General features: G+C 44.3%; 1 protein-coding gene across 1 annotated transcript in view; it reads left to right on the top strand.

Annotated features, from left to right (window-relative positions):
- The window catches only part of LOC126095413 (uncharacterized), a 76,446-nt gene that overhangs the window by 14,953 nt on the left and 38,070 nt on the right, over positions 1-23,423 (top strand). Inside the window, exon 3 of the mRNA XM_049910211.1 lies at positions 5,508-5,787. Coding sequence (XP_049766168.1) covers positions 5,508-5,787 — 280 coding nt within the window. The remainder of the gene's footprint in view (positions 1-5,507; positions 5,788-23,423) is intronic.

Genomic DNA, 23,423 nt, shown 5'->3' with positions numbered 1-23,423 from the left:
CTACATCCTCTTCCATTTCCATAATATTGTCCTCATGTACATCGCCCTTGTATAGACCCTCTATATACTCCTTCCACCTTTCTGCTTTCCCTTCTTTGTTTAGAACTGAGTTTTCATCTGAGCTCTTTATATTCATACAAGTGGTTCTCTTTTCTCCAAAGGTCTCTTTAATTGTCCTGTAGGCAGTATGTATCTTACCCCTAGTGAGATAAGCCTCAACATCCTTACATTTGTCCTCTAGTCATCCCTGCTTAGCCATTTTGCACTCCCTGTCGATCTCATTTTTGAGACGTTTGTATTCCTTTTTGCCTGCTTCATTTACTGCATTTTTATATTTTCTCCTTTCATCAATTAAATTCAATATTTCTTCTGTTACCCAAGGATTTCTACTAGCCCTCGTCTTTTTACCTACTTCACTACTTCATTCCTCAAAGCTACCCATTCTTCTTCTACTGTATTTCTTTCCCCCTTTCTTGTCTATTGTTCCCTTATGCTCTTCCTGAAACTCTGTACAACCTCTGGTTTAGTCAGATTATCCATGTCTCATCTCCTTAAATTACCACTTTTTTGTAGTTTCTTCAGTTTTAATCTACAGTTTATAACCAACAGATTGTGGTCAGAGTCCACATCTGCCCCTGGAAATGCCTTACAATTTAAAACCTGGTTCGTAAATCTCTGTCTTACCATTATATAGTCTATCTGAAACCTGTCACTATCTCCAGGCTTCTTCCATGTATACAACCTTCTTTCATGATTCTTCAACCAAGTGTTACCTATGATTAAGTTATGCTTAGTGCAAAATTCTACCAGGCGGCTTCCTCTTTCAGGAAGGTAGGTGTTGTTAATTTCCTGCATTGTCCTCGCCATGACAGCCACAGTTTCCAAGGGTGTGTGAAGGGGCACGGGTTCGCTATTAACAGAGGTAAGGAGTATTCACCAGATACCTGTTATGGTCATTGAGATTATAGTAATACCTCCGATAGCCATGAAGGGTGGGGGTCCACATTACAGGAGACCAGGTTCCCTAAAGGTTTACACAGAAAGAATGTGTAATGCTTAAGAGTTGTCATAGCTCAGCCAGTTTCTTTGGAGGACGACGCTTTCTATAGTCTGGGAAGGCATGAAGGGGCTAAGGAGGTAGTTTACGCCACAGCGTCACCTGCTACCATCTGTTGAGGGTTTTTGGTCGCTGTATCCACTGTTTCTGTGGCCCTGATGAGGTCTTGGGTTCCATTTCATCCTCAGTATTGGAACTTGCAGGAAGCAGTGATGAAGGGGCAACCGGAATCTCTTTATTGTTTATCGTTTTCTTTTTCCTATCCACTCGCTTCTCTTTCGATTTCTCTGGCTGGAGGGCCTCTGTTTGTCTCAAGAACCAAAGATGATCGTGAAGCTCTACAACCAGCAGCTTGTGGCTCCTTGACCAATTGGCTGGCGTCTCGCTTCACAGCAGCAGATGCCTTGGAAGGTAGTGTCCTGACAGAACCCTTCCTTGCGAGAGAAGGCAATTGCTTCTCCATCTGAGGGGTTGGTACCGCTGTCCCCGATAGCTGGTGGGAGGCGGGGGGGGGGGGGGGGGGGGGTTGCTCCCGAAGTAGATGTTAGAGAAGCAATGGGAGAACGAGTGCCCCAACCATTAAGGGTGTAGATGTAGTCAGGCGGTTCTGTGGGCCCATTATACGAAGCACAGCTGGTGGGGTGACTATCACCAGGAAGGGAAAAGTTATCATAGCGACAGCGTACAATGATCTAATGCGCCATATTCCTTTTTTGCAGCTCTGTAAATCACCCTGTCCAGGGTTTTATATTCCATTATTTTCGAATCTTTCTGAAAAACGGTGCAGTCCAGCGAAGAGGGCGAATGGTGCTCTCTACAGTTGACACAAATGGTAGGAGGGACACAAGAGACGTTCGTGTGTGAAGGACGTCTGCAGTCCTGACATGTGGGGCTGTCGTTACAATATTTGAAGTACTGCATAGGGGGAGGAAAATAGGGTTTAATGTCACACTGATATATCATCACGTTGACATTTTCAAACACCGAATCACCTTCAAAAATCAAGATGAAGGCACTAGTAGCAACCTTGATGTCCTTACGTCTCCTATGTACATGCCTGATGAAGTGTACACCTCGTCGCTGTAGACTGTCGGACGACTCGTCATCGGGCTGCAAGAGGAGATCCCTGTGGAATATAATCCCCTGGACCCTGTTTAAGCTCTTATGGGGGATGATGGAAACTGGGACATTACGCAACTCGTCACAGTCAGGCAAATAACGTGACTGAGCAGGGGAGGCTGTTTTAATGAGGAGTGATCCATCCCTCATTTTGGACATTCCCATTTCTCCAAACTTGTCTTCTAAATGCTAGAAGGAGTACAGAGACTTTATTGTTAAAATGGATTCCCCATCAGAGCTTGTGCAAACTAACTGTTGAGGAGAGTATGTTTCTCCTTGATCCTTAGCCCTCAGTTGCTCCCGACGTGTAGCCACGGAAGGCAACGATTTGGGGTCACATCTGGCCTTTTCCGCGCTTAGAGACTGCTGGGACCCTTCGACCACAGCTATATTCACTCCATTGCGAGTCATCTGATGCTACCCACTCTGATGATGGGCTCTCCCCATAGGCACCACCCAGCCACAACAAAGGCCTACTGGCGATATGGCCATTACTGGGAGTCCTGATGCCCCAAGAAGACAGGCATCCACTCCTAGACATACGTGGGCAGTATGCAGCTCAGGCATCTGCACTGCGACCCATGTGTTATCAGGGGGCTACGACCAAGAGGATACATGACCCCCTGCCACCACCCCTTCCCCCACAATCGACTGGCTATCGCACTGGATACTGTATACAAAAGGAGCCATTATTATCGTGGGTGCAGGAGATGACAGCGTACTATGATGTAAAGTATGCACCCCGTAAGCCTTCCTTGTCCAGAACGCTGGATGATGGGAATAATTTTTCATTATAATAATAGGGTAGAAGAATGTCTCAGCACACGATGGATATACGATGCACCATGTAAGGCATCCTTCTCCAAATGGCCCGCACTTCTGTAAAACTTTGAAAATGTGGAGGTCACAATCCTAAAAGGGAACCATAACTGATTAGCTTGAAAAGTAGGAGACTCCTTTTAGTCGCCTCTTACGACAGGCAGGAATATTCGGGCCTATTCTAAATCCGCAGATGGATTTACAAAATGGTGACAAAATATACTAGGTCTACAACTTTGCTTCCGCCGTTTTTCCGAAGTTCGGAGCTTTATTGTGAAACTTACAAAAAAAAAATCATTCACAGTATTGCCCATCGCTGGCCACTACATTCTCCCATCTTTTCGATAGCTTACGAATCCCGTGGCGGAAGAACAGGGCGTCTTTTGTGGGTATCCATGAATCGATTCAATTTTGCACTTGGTCATATGATCGGAAGTGCTGGTCAGCCAGACTGTATGCCACAGATCGGAAAAGGTGGTTGTCAGAGAGAGAAACGTATGGAGAATACGGCGGGAGGGATAGGACTTCTCATTTCAACGTTTCCATGTATATTTTGACGGGATTTGCGAGATGGGCACTGACCTGCTGCAAAATTACCTTTACGTGTCTATCGTTATATTGTGGCCATTTGTGTTTCAGTGTTGGGCTGGAACGCATCAGTTGCTTTCGTTAATGATGTCCTGTGAATGTCTTCGTGTGTTTCAGTAGCTACGAAAACGTTGTACCTTCCACCGCCTTGCCGGTCTTCGACATCAAAATCACCGTCCTTAAGGCGTTGAAAACTTTCTCTGCACATTCATCCACTAATAATTCCCTCACTATTGGTCTTAGCCAGCATTTTAAGAGCCACAGTCGCAGATTTCTCCATGTTAAAGCAGAAAATTAAAACTTCCCGTTAATGGCGAGAAATGGATATGTAAGTTGACGTACTTAATCGAGAATAACCTTACGATGCAATCACAAATGCAATACTGGCCATTGAAATTGCTACACCCCGAAGATGACGTGCTACAGACGCGAAATTTAACCGACAGGAAGAAGATGCTGTGATATGCAAATGATTAGCTTTTCAGAACATTCACACAAGGTTGTCACCGGTGGCGACACCTATAACGTGCTGACATGAGGAAAGTTTCCAACCTATTTCTCTTACACAAACAGCAGTTGACCGACGTTGCCTGGTGAAACGAAACGTTGATGTGATGCCTCGTGTAAGAAGGAGAAATGCGTACCATCCCATTTCCGACTTTGTTAAAGGTTCAGGAGGGTAATGCGGAACGCCGTGCTGGATACCAACGGCCTCGTATCACAAGCAGTCGAGATGACAGGCATCTTATCCGCATGGCTGTGACGGATCGTACAGCTACGTGAAGTCCCTGAGTCAACAGATGGGGACGTTTGCAAGACAACAACCATCTGTACGAACAGTTCGATGACGTTTGCAGCAGCATGGACTATCAGCTCGGAGACCATGGCTGCGGTTACTCTTGACGCTGCACCACAGACAGGAGCGCCTACGATGGTGTACTCAACTACGAACGTGGGTGCACGAATAACAAAAAGTCATTTTTTCGGATGAATCCAGGTTGTGTTTACAGCATCAAGATGGTTGCATCCGTGTTTGGCGACATCGCGGTGAACGCACATTGGAAGCGTGTATTCGTCATCGCCATACTGTCGTATCACCCGGCGTGATGGTATGGGGTGCCATTGGTTACACGTCTCGGTCACCTCATGTTCGCATTGACGGCACTTTGAACAGTGGACGTTACATTTCAGATGTGTTACGACACGTGGCTCTAACCTTCATTAGATCTCTGCGAAACCCTACATTTCAGCAGGATAATGCACAACCGCATGTTGCACGTCCTGAACGGGACTTTCTGGATACAGAAAATGTTCGACCGCTGCTCTGGCCAGCACATTCTCCAGATCTCTCACCAACTGAAAACGTCTGGTCAATGGTGGCCGAGCAACTGGCTCTTCACAATACGCCAGTCACTACTCTTGATGAACTGAGGTATCGTGTTGAAGGTGTATGGGCAACTGTACCTGTACACGCCATCCAAGCCCTGTTTGACTCAATGCCCAGGCGTATCAAGGCCGTTATTACGTCCAGAGGTGGTTGTTCTGGGCACTGATTTCTCAGGATCTATGTACCCAAATTGGGTGAAAATGTAATCACATGTCAGTTCTAGTATAATATATTTGTCACATGAATACCCGTTTATCATCTGCATTTCTTCTTGGTATAGCAATTTTAATGGCCAGTAGTGTAGCATTATGTTTACAGATGCCTAAGCTTATTGTATTACATATACGACCAACCACCTGAAACCCACGTGCCGCTACTGCCGTCTATTGCAAAGCGGTGGAAGCAAAGTTGTAGACCTAATATTACATAAAAAATTTCCCCGTTACTCAATATTACAACATTAATAATGCAAAAAAATCTTATGTTAGAATTAAGACTGGCAACCATCTGATACCTTATTAAATGTTCTGTGTGTAGACGAGATGCGCCACGTGCTGGGGTTCCTGAAGCCACGTGTGCTGATTGCCGACGAGCCAAACGCCTTATACGAGAAGTGTTCGGCTACCGTGCTCAGCAGTGCAGACGTGGACGCGTGGCTGGAGGACAAAGCCGGCAGCGACGTCGACGTCGACCCACCGGTGGAGGCGGCGCAGCTGGAGTCTCCAGCCGCGGTGCTCTGCTCGTCTGGCACCACGGGCTACCCAAAGGGCGTCGAGATCTCTCACAGGGCTCTGCTCCAGCTGCTCGCTGTAGACAAGTAAGCACGCTAATCTCACTACAGTCATCCCTCAAGTTCTTCTCGTGCCATCGATAGAAGACATCAAAGCGTTACGATTACTTACGATAACGTAACATTGCACTGCTGGTTTGCTTGTGTTTCCTCAATCATTTGTACATCAGACAACTCATCAGCAGCAGAGATACAACGACTACCCAAAACATAATGACACCGCCCACCGCGAAGTCTGATGCCACCTGGTGGTGTTGCAGGCCCGTCACGCTTAACAATAGTACGCATGTGAAGCAGATACGGTACGGGGATCAGGCTAAATCTACATCTACATCTACATGGATACTCTGCAGATCACATTTAAGTGCCTGGCAGAGGGATCATCGAATCACCTTCACAAATCTCTATTATTCCAATCTCGTATAGCGCGCGGAAGGAATGAACACCTATATCTTTCCGTACGTGCTCTGATTTCCCTTATTCTATCTTTATGATCATTCCTCCTTATGTAAGTCGGTGTCAACAAAATATTTTCACTTTCGGAGGAGAAAGTTGGTGGTTGGAATTTCGTGAGAAGATTCAGTCGCAACGAAAAACGCCTTTCTTTTAATGATGTCCATCCCAAATCCTGTATCATTTCTGTGACGCTCTCTCCCATATTTCGCGATAATACAAAACCTGCTGCCATTCTTTGAACTTTTTCGATGTACTCAATCAGTCCTATGTGGTAAGGATCCCACACTGCGCAACAGTATTCTAAAAGAGGACGGACATGCGTAGTGTAGGCTGTCTCCTTAGTAAGTCTGTTTTCTAAGTGTCCTGGCAATGAAACGCAGTCTTTGGTTAGCCTTCCCCACAACATTTTCTATGTGTTCCTTCCAATTTAAATTGTTCGTAATTGTTATACCTAGGTACTTAGTTGAATTTACGGCTTTTAGGTTAGACTGATTTATCGTGGAACCGAAGTTTAACGAGTTCCTTTTTTGCACTCATGTGGATGACCTCACACTTTTCGTTATTTGAGGTCAACTGCCACTTTTCGCACCATTCCGATATTTCTTCTAAATCGTTTTCCAGTTTGTTTTGAACTTCTGATGACTTTATTAACGCTGTCGTTTATCGAAACGACAGCGTTACCTGCAAACAGCCGAAGACGGCTTCTCAAAATGTCCCTCAAATCGTTTATATAGATAAGGAACAGCAAAGTGCCTATAACACTACCTTGGGGAACGCCAAAAATCACTTCTGTTTTACTCGATGACTTTCCGTACTTTTATCTTTGTGATCATTCCTCCGTATGTAAGTCGGTGTCAACAAAATATTTTCGCATTCGGAGGAGAAAGTTGGTGATTGGACCTCTCTGACAGGAAATCACAGATCCACTCACATAACTGAGACGATATTCCATAAGCACGCAATTTCACTACGAGCCGCTTGTGTGGTACAGTGTCAAAAGCCTTCCGGAAATCCAGAAATACGGAATCGATCTGAAATCCCTTGTCAATAGCAGCATTTCATGTGAATAAAGAGCTAGTTGTGTTTCGCAGGAACGATGTTTTCTCAACTCATGTTGACTGTGTGTCAATAGACCGTTTTCTTCGAGGTAATTCATTACCTTCGAACACAATATATATTCTAAAATCCTGCTGTATATCGACGTTAACGATATGGGCCTGTAATTTAGTGGATTACTCCTACTACCTTTCTTGAATATTGGTGTGACCTGTGCAACTTCCCAGTCTTTGGGTACGGATCTTTCGTCGAGCGAACGGATGTATACGATTGTTAAGTAGGGAGCTGATGCATCAGCATACAGCGAAAGGAAGATATGCGCTGCGAATGGGGAAATCCATTGAGATAAGTGACTTTGACAAAGGGCAGATTATTGTTTCCTGAGCCTGTGAACGGATATCTCGAAAACTGAGAAGCTGTTAGACTTTTCACGTGCTACTGTCGTGAGCAGCTACGGTAAAAGTGTTGTGTCTAGACAAGACAGCCTAGACACAATGAGAGGAAGCCGAAAGGCACGCGCTTAAACTCACGCAGGCTGGCGTGAGGTCTGAAACAGGATACGTAATGAATGCTATAAAGAAAAGTACGTAGCTTCTGGAATACTTAACTTTAATCCACATTTGTAGAACATCGCTCTTGATGATACATTAATAGAATCTCGATATCTATACTGGTAATGGCGCCTTGCTAGGTCGTAGCAAATGTAGCTGAAGGCTATGCTAACTATCGTCTCGGCAAATGAGAGCGTAATTCTCAGTGAACCATGGCTAGCAACGTCGGCTGTACAACTGCGGCGAGTGCTAGTACGTCTCTCTAGACCTGCCGTGTGTGGCGCTCGGTCTGCAATTACTGACAGTGGCGACACGCGGGTCCGTCGTATACTAGCGGACCGCGGCCGATTTAAAAGCTACCACCTAGCAAGTGTGGTGTCTGGCGGTGACACCACAAAAAGTAGAAGGACAGTGAAACTACCACTAGGCGCAAAATGGTTGGACGTTCAAAACTCGCCACAAAACGTGGGGTTTGGAGGTTTCTCTGCTCTCCAAATTAGGACAGATGGTCATCTGTAGCATCTCTGCCGAAAGAGCGCATTGCTGGTGCACGCACAGTTGTTTCGGAGAGCACTGATCGTCGTACATTCCTGAACACGGAGATCCGCAGTAGACTACTCTTACTTGTTCACATGTTGACGCAATGACGTAGACAGTTATGATTGCAGTGGGCACGGTATCATCGGTATTTGACCGCCGATCAACTGAATCGCATTTTTGCTGCACTAGGTCGATTGTCGTCTCCATCGAGGTGAACGGCGGCTCGAAATGTGCAGTGCGCCGGTGGGAGTTATATTATGCTATGCTATATTATGCTATGGGAAATATTCTCCTGCGCTTGTACGGGACCTGTGGAGTAATCGAAGACACGTGGACAGCTGCGAACCATCCGCATCCCTTCATGCTACATGTCCTCTCCGACGGCAATGTTGTCTTTCAGCTATATAACAGTCCGTGTCTAGGAGCCAGAATCTTGCTGCAGTGGTCTGAGACGTGTTATAGTGACGTGGGGTCTAGCGGTAGCGTCTTTGATTAATAATCAAAGTACGACCTTGGTACGGGATTCGAAAACCGCCAATGCTTAAATTTTGATTAATAATCACCAATGGCCGCCCAAGACTTCCGGCATTCTACTAACGGGCGGACAGAGCTTCACGGCGCTCTCTTGTCCTTGGAGTGGAAAGCTGCCCCTAAAGGCGAAAGAATCAGCAAGATCAACAGCATGAAGATGCAGAAGCCAATGGAAGCCACTCCTTAAAGATAAACAATGTGTATCAACACGACATTCGGCCTGTAATTGACAAAGTGTCATGATGATCTCTCCATTGGCAAAAGATTCCGGAATAGCCCCCATTCGGATCTCTGGGAGGGGACTGCCAAGCGAAGAGGGAGGTGACCACGAGAGAAAGATTGAATAACCAACGAAAGGATAACGTTCTTCGAGTCGGGGAGTGGAATTTCAGAAGCTTGAACGTGGTGGGAAAGCTAGAAAATCTGAAAAGAGTTCAATCTAGATTTAGTAGGGGTCAGTGAAGTGAAATGAAAGAAAGACTAGGATTTCTGATCAGATGAGTATACAGTAGTATCAACAGTAGCGGAAATTGGTATAATGGGCGTAGGCGCTAAGCACTATGGGACTTAACATTTGAGGTCATCAGTCCCCTAGACTTAGAACTACTTAAACCTAACTAACCTAAGGACATCACACACAACCATGCCCGAGGCAGGATTCAAACCTGTGAGCGTAGCACCAGCGCGGTTCCGGACTCAAGCGCCTAAAACCGCTCGGCCACAACAACTGGCACGGGCGTGGGATTCGTTGTGAATAGGAAGGTAGGGCACGGAGTGTGTTACTGTGTACAATTCAGTGACAGGGTTGTTCTTATCACAATCGACAGGAAACCAGCACCGACAACGATAGTTCATGTATACATGCCAATGTCGCAAGATGAAGATGAGGAGACAGAAAAAGTATATGAGGATATTGAAAGGGCAATACAGTACTTAAGGGGACATGAGTATTTAATAGTCATTGGGGACAAATGGAAAAGGAGCACAAGAAAAGGCTACAGGAGAATATGGGCTTGGGAACAGGAATGAGAGAGGAGTCAGATTAATTGAGTTATGTAATAAATTCCAACTAGTAAAAAAGGATACTCTTGTTCAAGAATCAAAAAAGGATGTATCCTTGGAAAATGTCGGGTGATACGAGAAGATTTCAGTTGGATTGCATCATGGTCAGACAGAGATTTCGAAATCAGATTCTAAATTGTAAGTTGTACCGAGAAGGAGATATACACTCAGATAACAATATAGTAGTGATGAAGAGTAGGCTGAAGTTTTAGGAACAATCAACACGCAAAGAAGTGGGATACGAAAATACTAAGGAATGGCGAGATACGCTTGAAGTTCTCTAAGGCTGTACACTATGTGATGAAAAGTATCCGGACAACTGGCTGAAAATGAGCTACAAGTTCGTGGCGCCCAGCATCGGTAATGCTGGAATTCAATAAGGTGTAGGCCCACCCTTAGCCTTGATGACAGCTTCCACTCTCGCAGGCATACGTTCAATCAGATGCTGAAAGGTTTTTTGGGGAACGGCAGCCCATTCTTCACGGAGCGCTGCACTGAGGAGAGGTACCGATGTCGATCGGTGAGGCCTGGCACGAAGTCGGTGTTCCAGAACATGCCAAAGGTGTTCTGTAGGATTCAGGTCAGGACTCTGTGCAGGCCAGTCCATTACAGGAATGTTATTGTCGTGTAACCACTCCGCCACAGGCTGTGCTTCATGAACGATTGCTACATCGTGTTGGAAGATGTAATCGCCATTACTGAATTGCTCTTCAACATTGGAAATCAAGAAGGTGCTTAAAACATCAATGTAGGCCTATGCTGTGATAGTGCCACGCAAAACAACAAGGGGTGCAAGCCCCTTCCATGAAAAACACGACCACACCGTAACAACACCGGCTCCTAATTTTACATTTGGCACTACACACGCTGGCAGGTGACGTTCATCAGGCATTCGTCGTACCCACACCCTGCCATCGGATCGACACATTGTGTACCGTGATTCGTCACTCCACACAACGTTTTTCCACTATTCAATTTCAAACGTCCCCTTAGAAAAATTTATGAATGACTGTGCTGATAAACCTCTTACATTATTTGCTTTTCAAACACCTGCGCAAAACTGAACGTGCTCAGACATTACTCTCTTTACTTATTCTGAACACTAAACTGACACACAATATTTTTAGCGCAACGCAATCTGACTTTTAATAATCCCTACAAAAAAATGGTCCTGACTAACAATAACCTATACCTTTCATGAATCACTTATCTCATAAAAATCTTCATTACTCGAACTACTGCAATACAGCGGGCGCCAATACTGCCAGCTAAATAAAAGATTCTAACTACTGAAGTCACTAAGTACTGATAGGCATAGTTAGCAAATGAAAGATTTTGATAAAGAACAAACAATGTATTGACCTTAATAGTGTTCAAAGTCATAATATATAAATCCGCTCATGACATCCAGTCTTACAAATTTACTGTCTCTGATGGACACACGTCCAGATCATCCGCTCTCAAAACTCCGCCATCTATCTCCCCACATCCACCACTGCTGGCGGCTCACCTCCAACTGCGCAACGCTATGCGCTGTTAACAGCCAACTGCCCAACACTACAATAGCAAATTCCAACAATGCAAACCAGCCACAGACTGCACACAGCACAGCCAGTGATTTTCATATAGAGCGCTACGTGGTGTTACCAACATAAAAACCTAAACAGCCTACTTACAAATTGTATAATGTTTACGCTCCTTAAACCAAGCGAGGCGTCGTTTCGCATTTACCGGCATGATGTGTGGCGTATGAACAGCCGCTCAACCATGAAACACAAGTTTTCTCACCTCCCGCCTAACGTCCATAGTAATTGCAGTGGATCCTAATGCAGTTTCGAATTCCTGTTTGATGGTCTGGACAGATGTCTGCCTATTACGCATTACGACCCTCTTCAATTGTCAGCGGTCAGTCAACAGACGAGGTCGGCCTGTACGTTTTTGTGCTGTACATGTCCCTTCACGTTTTCACTTCATTATCACATCGGAACGAGTGGCCCTAGGTATGTTTAGGAGTGGGGAAATCTCGCCTACAGACGTATGACACAAGTAACACCCAGTCACCTGACCACTGTCGAAGTCCGTGAGTGCCGCGGAGGGCCCCATTCTGTTATCTCAAGATGTCTAATTAGACTGAGATCACTGATACAAAGTAGGTGGCAGCACAATGCACCTAATATGAAAAAAAAAACAACGTACGTTTTCGGGGGTTTGTGGATACTTTTGATCATGTAATGTAGATGCAGCAACAAGCAACAGCTCAGTCGGCAGTTCAGTTCAAGAGCAATGGACATCTCTAAAAATGGTCATCACAGAAGAAAACTTAGGTACAAAGAAGGTAACTGCGAACAAACCACGGGTAACAGAAGAAATAATTCAATTGATCGATGTGAGAAGAAAGTACGAGTACGAAAATGTTCACGGAAATTCAGGAATACAGAAATACAAATCTCTGAGAAATGAAATCAACAGGAAGTGCACGGAAGCTAAGACGAAATGGCTGCATGAAAAATGCGAAGAAATCGATAAGATAAGATTGTTGAAAGAACTGACTCAGTATATAGGAAAGTCAAAACAACCTTAGGGAAAATTTAAAAGTAAAGGTGGTAACTTAAGAGCGCCACGGGAATTCCACTGTTAAATGCAGAGGCGAGACCTGATAGGTGGAGAGAGTACACTTGGGGCCTCTATGAAGAGGAAGATTTGTCTGATGTGACAGAAGAAGAAGCAGGAGTCGATTTAGAAGAGTTAGGGGGTTCAGTACTAGAACAGTACTAGAATCAAGCTTTGGAGGACTTAAGATCAAATAAAGCAGAAAGGATAGGAAAAATTCCATCAATATTTCTAAAATCATTAGGGGAAGTGCCAATGAAACGACTGCTCATGTTGCTGTGTATAATGTGTGAGTCTTTCGACATACCATCTGGCTTTCGGAAAAATATCATCCACACAATTCCGAAGACTGCAAGAGCTGACAAGTGCGTGGATTATCGCACGATCAGCTTAACAGCTCATAAGTCCAAGTTGTTTACAATATTAATAAACAGAAGGATGGAAAATAAAATTGAAGACGTGTTAGAATGACGATCAGTTTGGTTTTAGGAAACGTAAAGGCTCCAGAGAGGCAATTCTGTCGTTGTGGTTGATATTGGAAGCAAGGCTAAGGAAAAAAACAAGAAATGTTCATAGAATTTTTTCGACTTGGAAAAAGCGTTCAGCAATGTAAAATGGTGCAAGATGTTCGAAATTCTGAGAGAAATAGGGGTAAGCTATAGGGAAAGATGAATTATGTACAGTATGTACAAGAGCCAAGTGGGAATAATGAAAGTGAACGACCAAAAACGAAGTACTCAGATTCAAAATTGTGTAATAGGGGGATGTAATCTTTCGGCCTTACTGTTCAATCTGTACATCGAAGAAGCAGTGATGGAATTAAAAGAATCAAAATTCAAGGTGAAAGGATATCAAGGATACGATTCGCTGATGACATTGCTATCCTGAATGAAAGTGAGGAAGAATTATACGATCTGCTGAATGGAACGAACAGTCTAATGAGTACACAATATGGACTGAGAGTAAATCAAAATGGTTCAAATGAGTCTGAGCTCTATGGAACTTAACATCTGTCCCCTAGAACTTAGAACTACTTAAACCTGACCAACCTAAGGACATCACACACATCCATGCCCGAGGCAGGATTCGAATCTGCGACCGTAGCGGTCGCGCGGTTCCAGACTGAAGCGCCTAGAACCGGTCGGCCACAACGGCCGGCGAGAGTAAATCGAAGAAAGACAAAAAGTAATGAGAAGTAGTAGATATGAGAACAGTGAGAAAGTTAACATCAGAGTTGATGGTCTTGAAGTAGACGAAGTTAAGGAATGTATCTGGGTCGTCATCGGGTGCCATCATCGCGTGCGCAAACCAGAGGCCCGTTATTTACGCGAATTACCTGATCTTTCCTTTGACATCTAATGCCACATTCCTCCACAAACCTACCAAAAAATTGTCGAGTTCCTGACACGCAGAATCAGTGACGTATTTCGATTCAAATACGGACAAACAAGGTATTAAGCAAGTGGACATAATGTTTTGACTTATCAGTGTAATTCAATTATATATAATGCTACAGCCTACCAATGAGTTTTAAAGCAGTGCAATAGAAATGTGATGTCGCGTATCATCATTAATGGGTTCAGGGCCCATTCAACTCACACTTTTTTAGGTCTGACTTGGTTCCCGGGCATTGCTTCTGGGAATAACAATTACAATTATTTTCGAATAATATCTCAGATGTACCTAACGATGCAACAAGGACACTTAGATACTGAGAAATAGTTTGCAGTAGTGTTTGATATATGTGTTTTATATCTACAAATTCGTACAAACGTCCCAAGCTAGCGTATGGTGGTTGGCGGAAGGTATCTAGTACCTCTACCAGTCATTCTCTTTCCTGTTCCATTCGCAAATGCAGGGAGGGAAAAACGGGTGTTCGTACATCTCCGGACGAGCCCTTGTTTCACTTATCTTGTCTCTACGCCCCTTACACGAATTGTACACTGCCGGCAGTAGAATCGTCCTGGAGTCAACAGAAATGTTGATTTTATAAATTTTATCTCTAGTGTTTCGCGAAAAGAATTATGTCTGTCCTCTTAGTACTTAATCGAGGAGCACGCCGCTGAACTGATTCGGTGTCTTCCTTTAATCGGCTCTGGTGGGGGACCCAAACTCTCGAGCAGTACTCAAGGATGCCTCGCACTGTTATTCGCTACGCAGTCTCTTTTATGGATGATCAGTGACTCCTTATAGCAGCTCCAGCACCGTGGCAAGGAGGTGCTCTTATGCTGTGTATCTGGACACATCGGGATGCAGGGAAACGACATACCCGAGAAAGGAGCCAAAGAAGCATGTCGGGATGGTGTTGTATGTCGATGTGCCTTCCGTTTGCGTGCTGTCGTTTCATTGCCTTACGGACGAATCATACGTCAGTGAGAAACAGGTTGGAGGTGACGGAAAACAACCTACGGTAACTCAAGTAGACGACACAGCCATGATGGACTCCATGCCAATTTCACCGATTGAAGAAAGTGCTGCTCACAGACTATGCATAGGATATATCTCTTTAACAAACGATTTCATCCAACAGCAGGAGGATCCACCACAGTATGAAGTGTGCCACTTTCGGTTCAGCATATTTCCTGTGGTGTCACCGCCAGACACCACACTTGCAAGGTGGTAGCCTTTAAATCGGCCGCGGTCCGTTAGTATGCGTCGGACCCGCGTGTCGCCACTATCAGTGATTGCAGACCGAGCGCCGCCACACGGCTAGGTGGTAGCCTTTAAATCGGCCGCGGTCCGTTAGTATACGTAGGACCCGCGTGTCGCCACTATCAGTGATTGCAGACCGAGCGCCGCCACACGGCAGGTCTACAGAGACTTCCTAGCACTCGCCCCAGTTGTACAATCGACTTTGCTAGCGATGGTTCACTGACAAAATACGCTCTCATTTGCCGAGACGATAGTTAGCGTAGCCTTCAGCTACGTCATTTGCTACGACCTAGCAAGGCGCCAGTAGCAGTTACTATTGATACTGTAATCATACCTCACGCCAGCCTGCGTGAGCTAAAACGCGTGCCTTTCGGCTTCCTCGAATAATACGGGGTTGGCTCTCCTGCCAACCCACAACATTTCCAGTATTTGTGTCTTATATACTAACATCAGGGCAGCCCTCTGTTTGGCTAGAGACCTGCCCGCCACCCTGGACGATAACGACATCAGCCTTAAATGGGCTCTGAAATTTTGTGAACTGTCGGACCTCATACCTAAAGTGCTTTGGCAGAGGCGCGGACGCAAGTACATATAAACTACTCAGCATGTGGGGACAAACTTGGTCGACCTACACCACCCTACTAAAATGGATGCTGACTTTTCGTCCGGGCGGTGATGGCCATGATGTCGAGTGTCCAACATCCAAAAGCATTTGTACATGATCTACACTTTCCTAAAATTCTGCCAATAAATCGAAGTCGTCCATTCGCCTTCCTTGGTACCTTCCTTGCGTGTTCGCTCCATTTCATACCACTTTGCAACGTTACGCCTGAATATTTAAATGATGTGACTGTGTCAAGCAGCAGACAACTAAAACTGTATTCTAGTATTACAGGACTTCCTGCTCATCTGCATTCACTTAGCTTTTGTTACTGGTCCGATGGAAAAGACCTTATTGTCGGTAGGCTAAATAAAACAATAAATAAAAAAAGAAGTCGACGGGCAAAGTACTCCAAAATTCTAATTCGGTTTTCATATTACATTGTAACCAATCTCACGAAGACTAGAAGGAAAAGGAAGATTAGGGCTTAGCGTCCCGTCGGCGAAGTTGTCATTGTAGATGAAACAAAAGCTCGGTTTCGCAACGGATGCGGACGCAAAGGGGGCGTGTGCTTTTCGAAGGAACAATTCTGGAATCCAGCGCGAATGAGTTAGGCAAATAATGAAGTACCTACAATATTTAATCAAAATATCCACAAAACCCTCTGTTGCACTCTTTATAACAGCCAGTGTTAGAAAGGAAAACAGCCCCAAATGGTATTTGTATTGAAGGGATTAAGGCGTTTCACGGCGTACATCTTGGAATTATGCTAGAAACTGAAAGACTGAGTGGCATCATATTTAACTAAAGAATGGAGACATTCGTGCTTAACAAGTAATGTACATAGGAAAGGTTTTATAGACGATGGTATGGGAATGAAAAAAAAGGCAGTGGACTACTTTAACAGTCCACTGAGTTAGTTAATTTATAGTAAACAGCAAATTAGATATTTCACGCCTAAAGTCAGTGAATATCATGTACTTATTGTGCAGTAGGTGCATTTCACATTTTACAGCTGTTCACAGAGGCACATCTACAATTTCTGCTGCTACGAGTGAAAAATACGTCATAACCATCTCGCCATCTTGCATGCAACTGCTCGATGTGATGAGCGTGTTCCACTAGAAGCAGTTGCGTAAAGACGGCCTTTCACCTGATGGTAACGACGATGTTGTTGATGACAGTACAACCATCGAAGCGTGTAGTGAACAAAATAACTAACACGCTTATAAACGACTCAGATGCCCTTATACATTAATTTGTTGCAAAGAACTCATTACAGTTCAGAAACGCTAAAAACATTCATAATAATATTTCCACACGAAACAGTGACATTACTTACTAATAATTTCTACTCATACGTGATAGAATTATGAAACGGCAAAAAATACAGGGTTATTACAAATGATTGAAGTTATTTCACAGCTCTACAATAACTTCATTATTTGAGATATTTTCACAATGCTTTGCACACACATACAAAAACTCAAAAAGTCTTTTTAGGCATTCACAAATGTTCGATATGTGCCCCTTTAGTGATTCGGCAGACATCAAGCCGATAATCAAGTTCCTCCCACACTCGGCGCAGCATGTCCCCATCAATGAGTTCGAAAGCATCGTTGATGCGAACTCGCAGTTCTGGCACGTTTCTTGGAAGAGGAGGTTTAAACACTGAATCTTTCACATAACCCCACAGAAAGAAATCGCATGGGGTTAAGTCGGGAGAGCGTGGAGGCCATGACATGAATTGCTGATCATGATCTCCACCACGACCGATCCATCGGTTTTCCAATCTCCTGTTTAAGAAATGCCGAACATCATGATGGAAGTGCACCATCCTGTTGAAAGATGAAGTCGGCGCTGTAGGTCTCTTGTGGCATGAGCCAATTTTCCAGCATGTTCAGATACACGTGTCCTGTAACGTTTTTTTCGCAGAAGAAAAAGGGGCCATAAACTTTAAACCGTGAGATTGCACAAAACACGTTAACTTTTGGTGAATTGCGAATTTGCTGCACGAATGCGTGAGGATTCTCTACCGCCCAGATTCGCACATTGTGTCTGTTCACTTCACCATTAAGAAAAAATGTTGCTTCATCACTGAAAACAAGTTTCGCACTGAACGCATCCTCTTCCATGAGCTGTTGCAACCGCGCCGAAAATTCAAAGCGTTTGACTTTGTCATCGGGTGTCAGGACTTGTAGCAATTGTAAACGGTAAGACTTCTGTTTTAGCCTTTTCCGTAAGATTTTCCAAACCGTCGGCTGTGGTACGTTTAGTTCCCCGCTTGCTTTATTCGTCGACTTCCGCGGGCTACGCGTGAAACTTGCCCGCACGCGTTCATCCGTTTCTTCGCTCACTGCGGGCCGACCCGTTGATTTCCCCATACAGATGCATCCAGAAGCTTTAAACTGCGCATACCATCGCCGAATAGAGTTAGCAGTTGGTGGATCTTTGTTGAACTTCGTCCTGAAGTGTCGTTGCACTGTTATGACTGACTGATGTGAGTGCATTTCAAGCACAACATACGCTTTCTCGGCTCCTGTCGCCATTTTGTCTCACTGCGCTCTCGAGCGCTCTGGCGGCAGAAACCTGAAGTGCTGCTTCAGCCGAACAAAACTTTATGAGTTTTTCTACGTATCTGTAGTGTGTCGTGACCATATGTCAATGAATGGAGTTACAGTAAATTTATGAAATCGCTTCAATCATTTGTAATAGCCCTGTAGTGTGTTGCGTACTAACGTAAACTGAATGATAAATATTGTATCACAACTGCCAACTTAGTTTATTTAATATATTTCTTCACACAGCTATTGGCGGTAATTTCTTCGCCTAGTCACTGCGAGAGAACTGTGTAGCATACGAGGAAAACAGTTTAAAGCACAAGAAATAACGTTGGTGATTCTGTTAATCGTTACAGACGGTTCAGTCTCTTACATGTAAATGTCCAACTGTTGACACACAACATTGTTCTGATTACAAACCAAGGCCCATGTATTAGCCGACGAAACAACGTATACTCCTCAGTTATTTAACAGTGAACCTGGAACGTCATTATGTCTGCATTTCTCATCCTTTTCATCTTTGACTGTGACATCTGAAAGTGGCGACAGCAGGAAAGACATCGCCACGAGTATGTTTCTCTGAACTACAAGGTGTACAACTTTGCTTCCACCGTTTTTTCCCAACATTTGAGGCTTTAATGAAACAAATTGGTTAGACATGTATAATTCAAAGTATTTTTCACGGCTGGCCTCCACTTTCTCCCATCTTTCGGGCAGTGAACGAATTCCGCGTCGAAAAAATTGTTCGTCTTTTGAAGCGATCCGCGAATCAATCCAATCTGTGACTTCTTCATGAGATCGGAAGTGTTGGTCAGCCAAGCCATGCGCCATTGATCTAAACAGGTGATAGAGGGATCAATGTCTGGACAATACGGCGCGTGGGGTAGGACTTCCCATTTTAACGTTTCCAAGTACGTTTTGACCTATTTTGCAACGTGGAGTCGAGCGTTGTCGTGCTGCAAAATCACTTTATCGTGTCTCGCTATATTTCGGCCGTTTGTCTTTTAATGCTCTGTTCAAACGCATTAATTGCGTTCGGTAATGAGCACCTTTGATCGTTTCATTTGGTTTTAACACCTCATAGTACACAACGCCGAGCTAGTCCCACCAAATGCAGATCATGATCTTGGAGCCGTGAATATTCGGTTTGGCCGTCGACGTGGAAGCATGGCCCTTGATTTTTTGCGTTTAGGGTTATCGTAATGAACCCATTTTTCGTCCCCGGTCACAATTCGATGCAGATATCCCTTCCGTTTCTACCTCTGAAGCAACTGTTCACAAACACACAAACACCGTTCCATGTCTCTTGGTTTCGGCTCGCACGGGACCCAAGTTCCTTATTTCTGAATCATGTCCATAGCCTTGAGACGTTTTGAAATGGCTTGCTGTGTCACTAATCGTGCCAATTATTCTTGAGTTCGACGCGAGTCTTCATTCAGCAACGTCTCCAATACTGCATCTTCGAAAACATTCTGTCTTCCACCATTATCTCGGGCTACGACGTTAAAATCACCGTTCTTGAATCGTTGAAACAACTCACGACACGTTATTTCACTAATGGCAAAAAAGGCATTTCTGGCCAAGAGAAGTCTACTAATATCAAATACCGGCCTTAATTTGAGGAAGAAATTTCTGAGGATGTACGTCTGGAGTACAGCATTGTATGGTAGTGAAACATGGACTGTGGGAAAACCGGAACAGAAGAGAATCGAAGCATTTGAGATGTGGTGCTATAGACGAATGTTGAAAATTAGGTGAACTGATAAGGTAAGGAATGAGGAGGTTCTACGCAGAATCGGAGAGGAAAGGAATATGTGGAAAACACTGATAAGGAGAAGGGACAGGATGATAGGACATCTGCTAAGACATGAGGGAATGACTTCCATGGTACTAGAGGGAGCTGTAGAGGGCAAAAACTGTAGCGGAAGACAGAGATTGGAATACGCCAAGCAAATAATTGAGGGCGTAGGTTTCAAGTGCTACTCTGAGATGAAGAGGCTAGCACAGGATAGGAATTCGTGGCGGGCCGCATCAAACCAGTCAGTAGACTGATGACAAAAAAAAAAAGAGTCCTTCCCGTACGTACTTGAGAGCATTCGATGATACTCAGCCTATGTTTTCTTCATATTGAAACAAAACAGTAAGACCTGCCGCAAATGACGGCAATTAGGTTCGTAAACTCACATTTTCAATCAAGAACAATTTTATGATGCAAACACCAATCGACTAATGTTTGAATGAGATTATGTTGACGAAGGTCCAAGCTAACTGCCTGATGTCTGCGATCTGTTTCTTTCTATCGCTACTTACCGTTGTCGCCACCTATAAGCAAACGGCGGAAGCAAAGTTGTACACCTTGTATAACAAAAACCTAACATAATCAGATAAGAACAATTATTATACGAAAAGCATAGTTAAACGATAACATTTTTGTCTTATATTCCTAAATTCCTCTCTTAGTTGAGGTTCTTGGAACTTTCTTAGTATTCTTTCGCAGAATAGCTGCAAGAGACTGCCATTTCAGGTATTTTTGAGTTTACGTAACACTCTCTCGTGAATCAAACAGATCTGATGATTACTTTAGATTAGATTAGATTAGACTGGGAATACCTTTTGTTCCAAAGGTCTATAGCGAGGAGATCCTCAAGAATGTGAGTCATAAAGCTTGTATATACAGTAATTATTTACAAAGAAAACGAGATATGCTAATATACCTTCTGTTATGCGTGATGAAACTACAGCTGCGGATATAATTGTGGGTTCATTGATTGCGCTGGGAAACTGCTGATCAGAACCACAAGTTTATGAAACATTAGTTCATTTTATTACAAGAATGATTAAAACATGTACCTGATTTTATACAGTCCATCGTCATAGGACTGTGTAGAATATCACAACTGTCTTTGACCAGTAAAGCATCGCTTGATGCACGCAGTTACAAACTCTTCTGTTGAAGTACAGATTCAACGTTTACAAAAGTACAGTTCCATCTGAGACTCGAATAGAACCAGGGTCCTAACTAGATGATGTTGACTGCTTGATTGGAGATGTAGAACTGGGGAGAGCAAGTCCATGTTCGGATCTACAGTGTGTATCAAAAAGAATTATCCGATTTGGCAATTCTTTATTTTTGAAACTAATATTGTTTTTTGATGAACGAGAAACTCAAAAAGTTTTTTTTCATACCTTTTCATAGGTGTTCAATATGCCCCCCTTGAGATGCACGACATATGCCAATCCGGGAATCAAATTGTTCTCACACTGCAGCGAGCATGTCTTGAGTTACAGCTTCCACAGCTGTTCACTTGCGATGTCTCAGTTCATTCACTGTTGCTGGTATCGGAGGCTTTTATAATCCCCCACAAAAAGTAATCACATACTGTCAGGTCCGGTGACCTTGGAAGCCACTAAAGTAAGGCTGAATCATTTGGTCTTGTGCGACCGATGCAGTGTTCAGTAATCCTTTGATTTAAAGATTCCCGCACTTCCAGATGCCAGTGCGGTGGTGCCGCATCCTGTTGGTAAATGAAGTCGATCGAATCTGTCTGCTACTGTGGGAAAAGAAAGTTCTCAAGCATATCGACAAAGAGCTTGCAGTAGCTGAATTTTGTATGCTTTCATGTGTATACGTCGACGCAACATACCAGACGGACATCGGGGGCATGTCGAACTGTCGAGCTCCACAGCGAAGGGAATTCTTCATGTGGTGTCACCGGCAGACACCACACTTGCTAGGTGGTAGCCTTTAAATCAGCCGCGGTCCGTTAGTATACGTCGAACCCGCGTGTCGCCACTATCAGTGACTGCAGACCGAGCGCCGCCACACGGCAGGTCTAGAGAGACTTTCTATCACTCGCCCTAGTTGTACAACCGACTTTGCTAGCGATGGTTCACTGACAAAATACGCTCTCATTTGCCGAGACGATAGTTAGCATAGCCTTCAGCTACGTCATTTGCTACGACCTAGCAAGTCGCCATTACCAGTTACTATTGATACTGAATCATGTACAGTCAAGAGCTACGCTCATCATTAATGGATTAAAGTTAAGTATTCTACCAGCTACGTCCGTTTTTTTTTCGAAAGTCTAATTTCCTTGTCCTGTTCCAGGCCTCACGCCAGCCTGCGTGAGCTAAAACGCGTGCCTTTCGGCTTCCTCTATTAACCCGGTGTTGGCTCTCCTGCCAACCCACAACACTTCAAATGTTCAAATGTGTGTGAAATCTTATGGGACTTAACTGATAAGGTCATCAGTCCCTCAGCTTACACACTACTTAACCCAAATTATCCTAAAGACAAACACACACACACCCATGGCCGAGGGAGGACTCGAACCTCCGCTGGGACCGAACGCAATTCTGCGGAATCCTTGTGAAACTATGGCAGGTGCGTTCGACGTCTGCGTCAGACACTCGGGGAGTGCCCGGCGATTTGCCTTTACCCACAGTGCCTGTTTGTTGAGATTGTTCATGCCATTGTCTAATGCTCTGTGCTGTAGGAGGATCCTCACCATACCTGGTACGAAAGTCATGCTGAATAGTTATTACTGACCCACACTCGCGCAAAACGTAGAAATGTAGAACACAAGACGCTTTCTGTTGTCACGGCGCCATCTTTACTAGAACTGAAGAGGGCACACGCTGCTGCTACCTAGCGGGAACCACGTAAAACTCGAGAGTCTGCTCTTTCCAACAGTACGTTGTTCACGTACATGTCTCAAAAACCATAACAGTTATGATTTTTTTTTTTTAAATCGGATGATTCTTTTTGATACACCCTGTATATTGACCTCCATGCTGCTGTGCTGAGAAAAGGGGCAGGCCGCAGTGGCCGAGCGGTTTCAGGCGCTTCAGTCCGGAACCGCGCGACTGCTACGGTCGCAGTTTCGAATCCTGCCTCGGGCATCGATGTGTGTGATGTCCTTAGGTTAGTTCGGTTTAACTAGTTCTAAGTTCTAGGGGACTGATGACCTGAGATGTTAAGTCCCATAGCGCTCAGAGCCTTTTTTTTTTTTTTTTTTGAGAAAAGGGGCGTGCCGTCTTCAG

This window comes from Schistocerca cancellata, chromosome 8, assembly GCF_023864275.1.
Source record: "Schistocerca cancellata isolate TAMUIC-IGC-003103 chromosome 8, iqSchCanc2.1, whole genome shotgun sequence".
In the NCBI taxonomy this organism is placed as follows: Eukaryota; Metazoa; Arthropoda; class Insecta; order Orthoptera; family Acrididae; genus Schistocerca; species Schistocerca cancellata.
The sequence above is the reverse complement of the archived record's forward strand: the minus strand, read 5'-3'. Positions and strand labels throughout refer to the sequence as shown.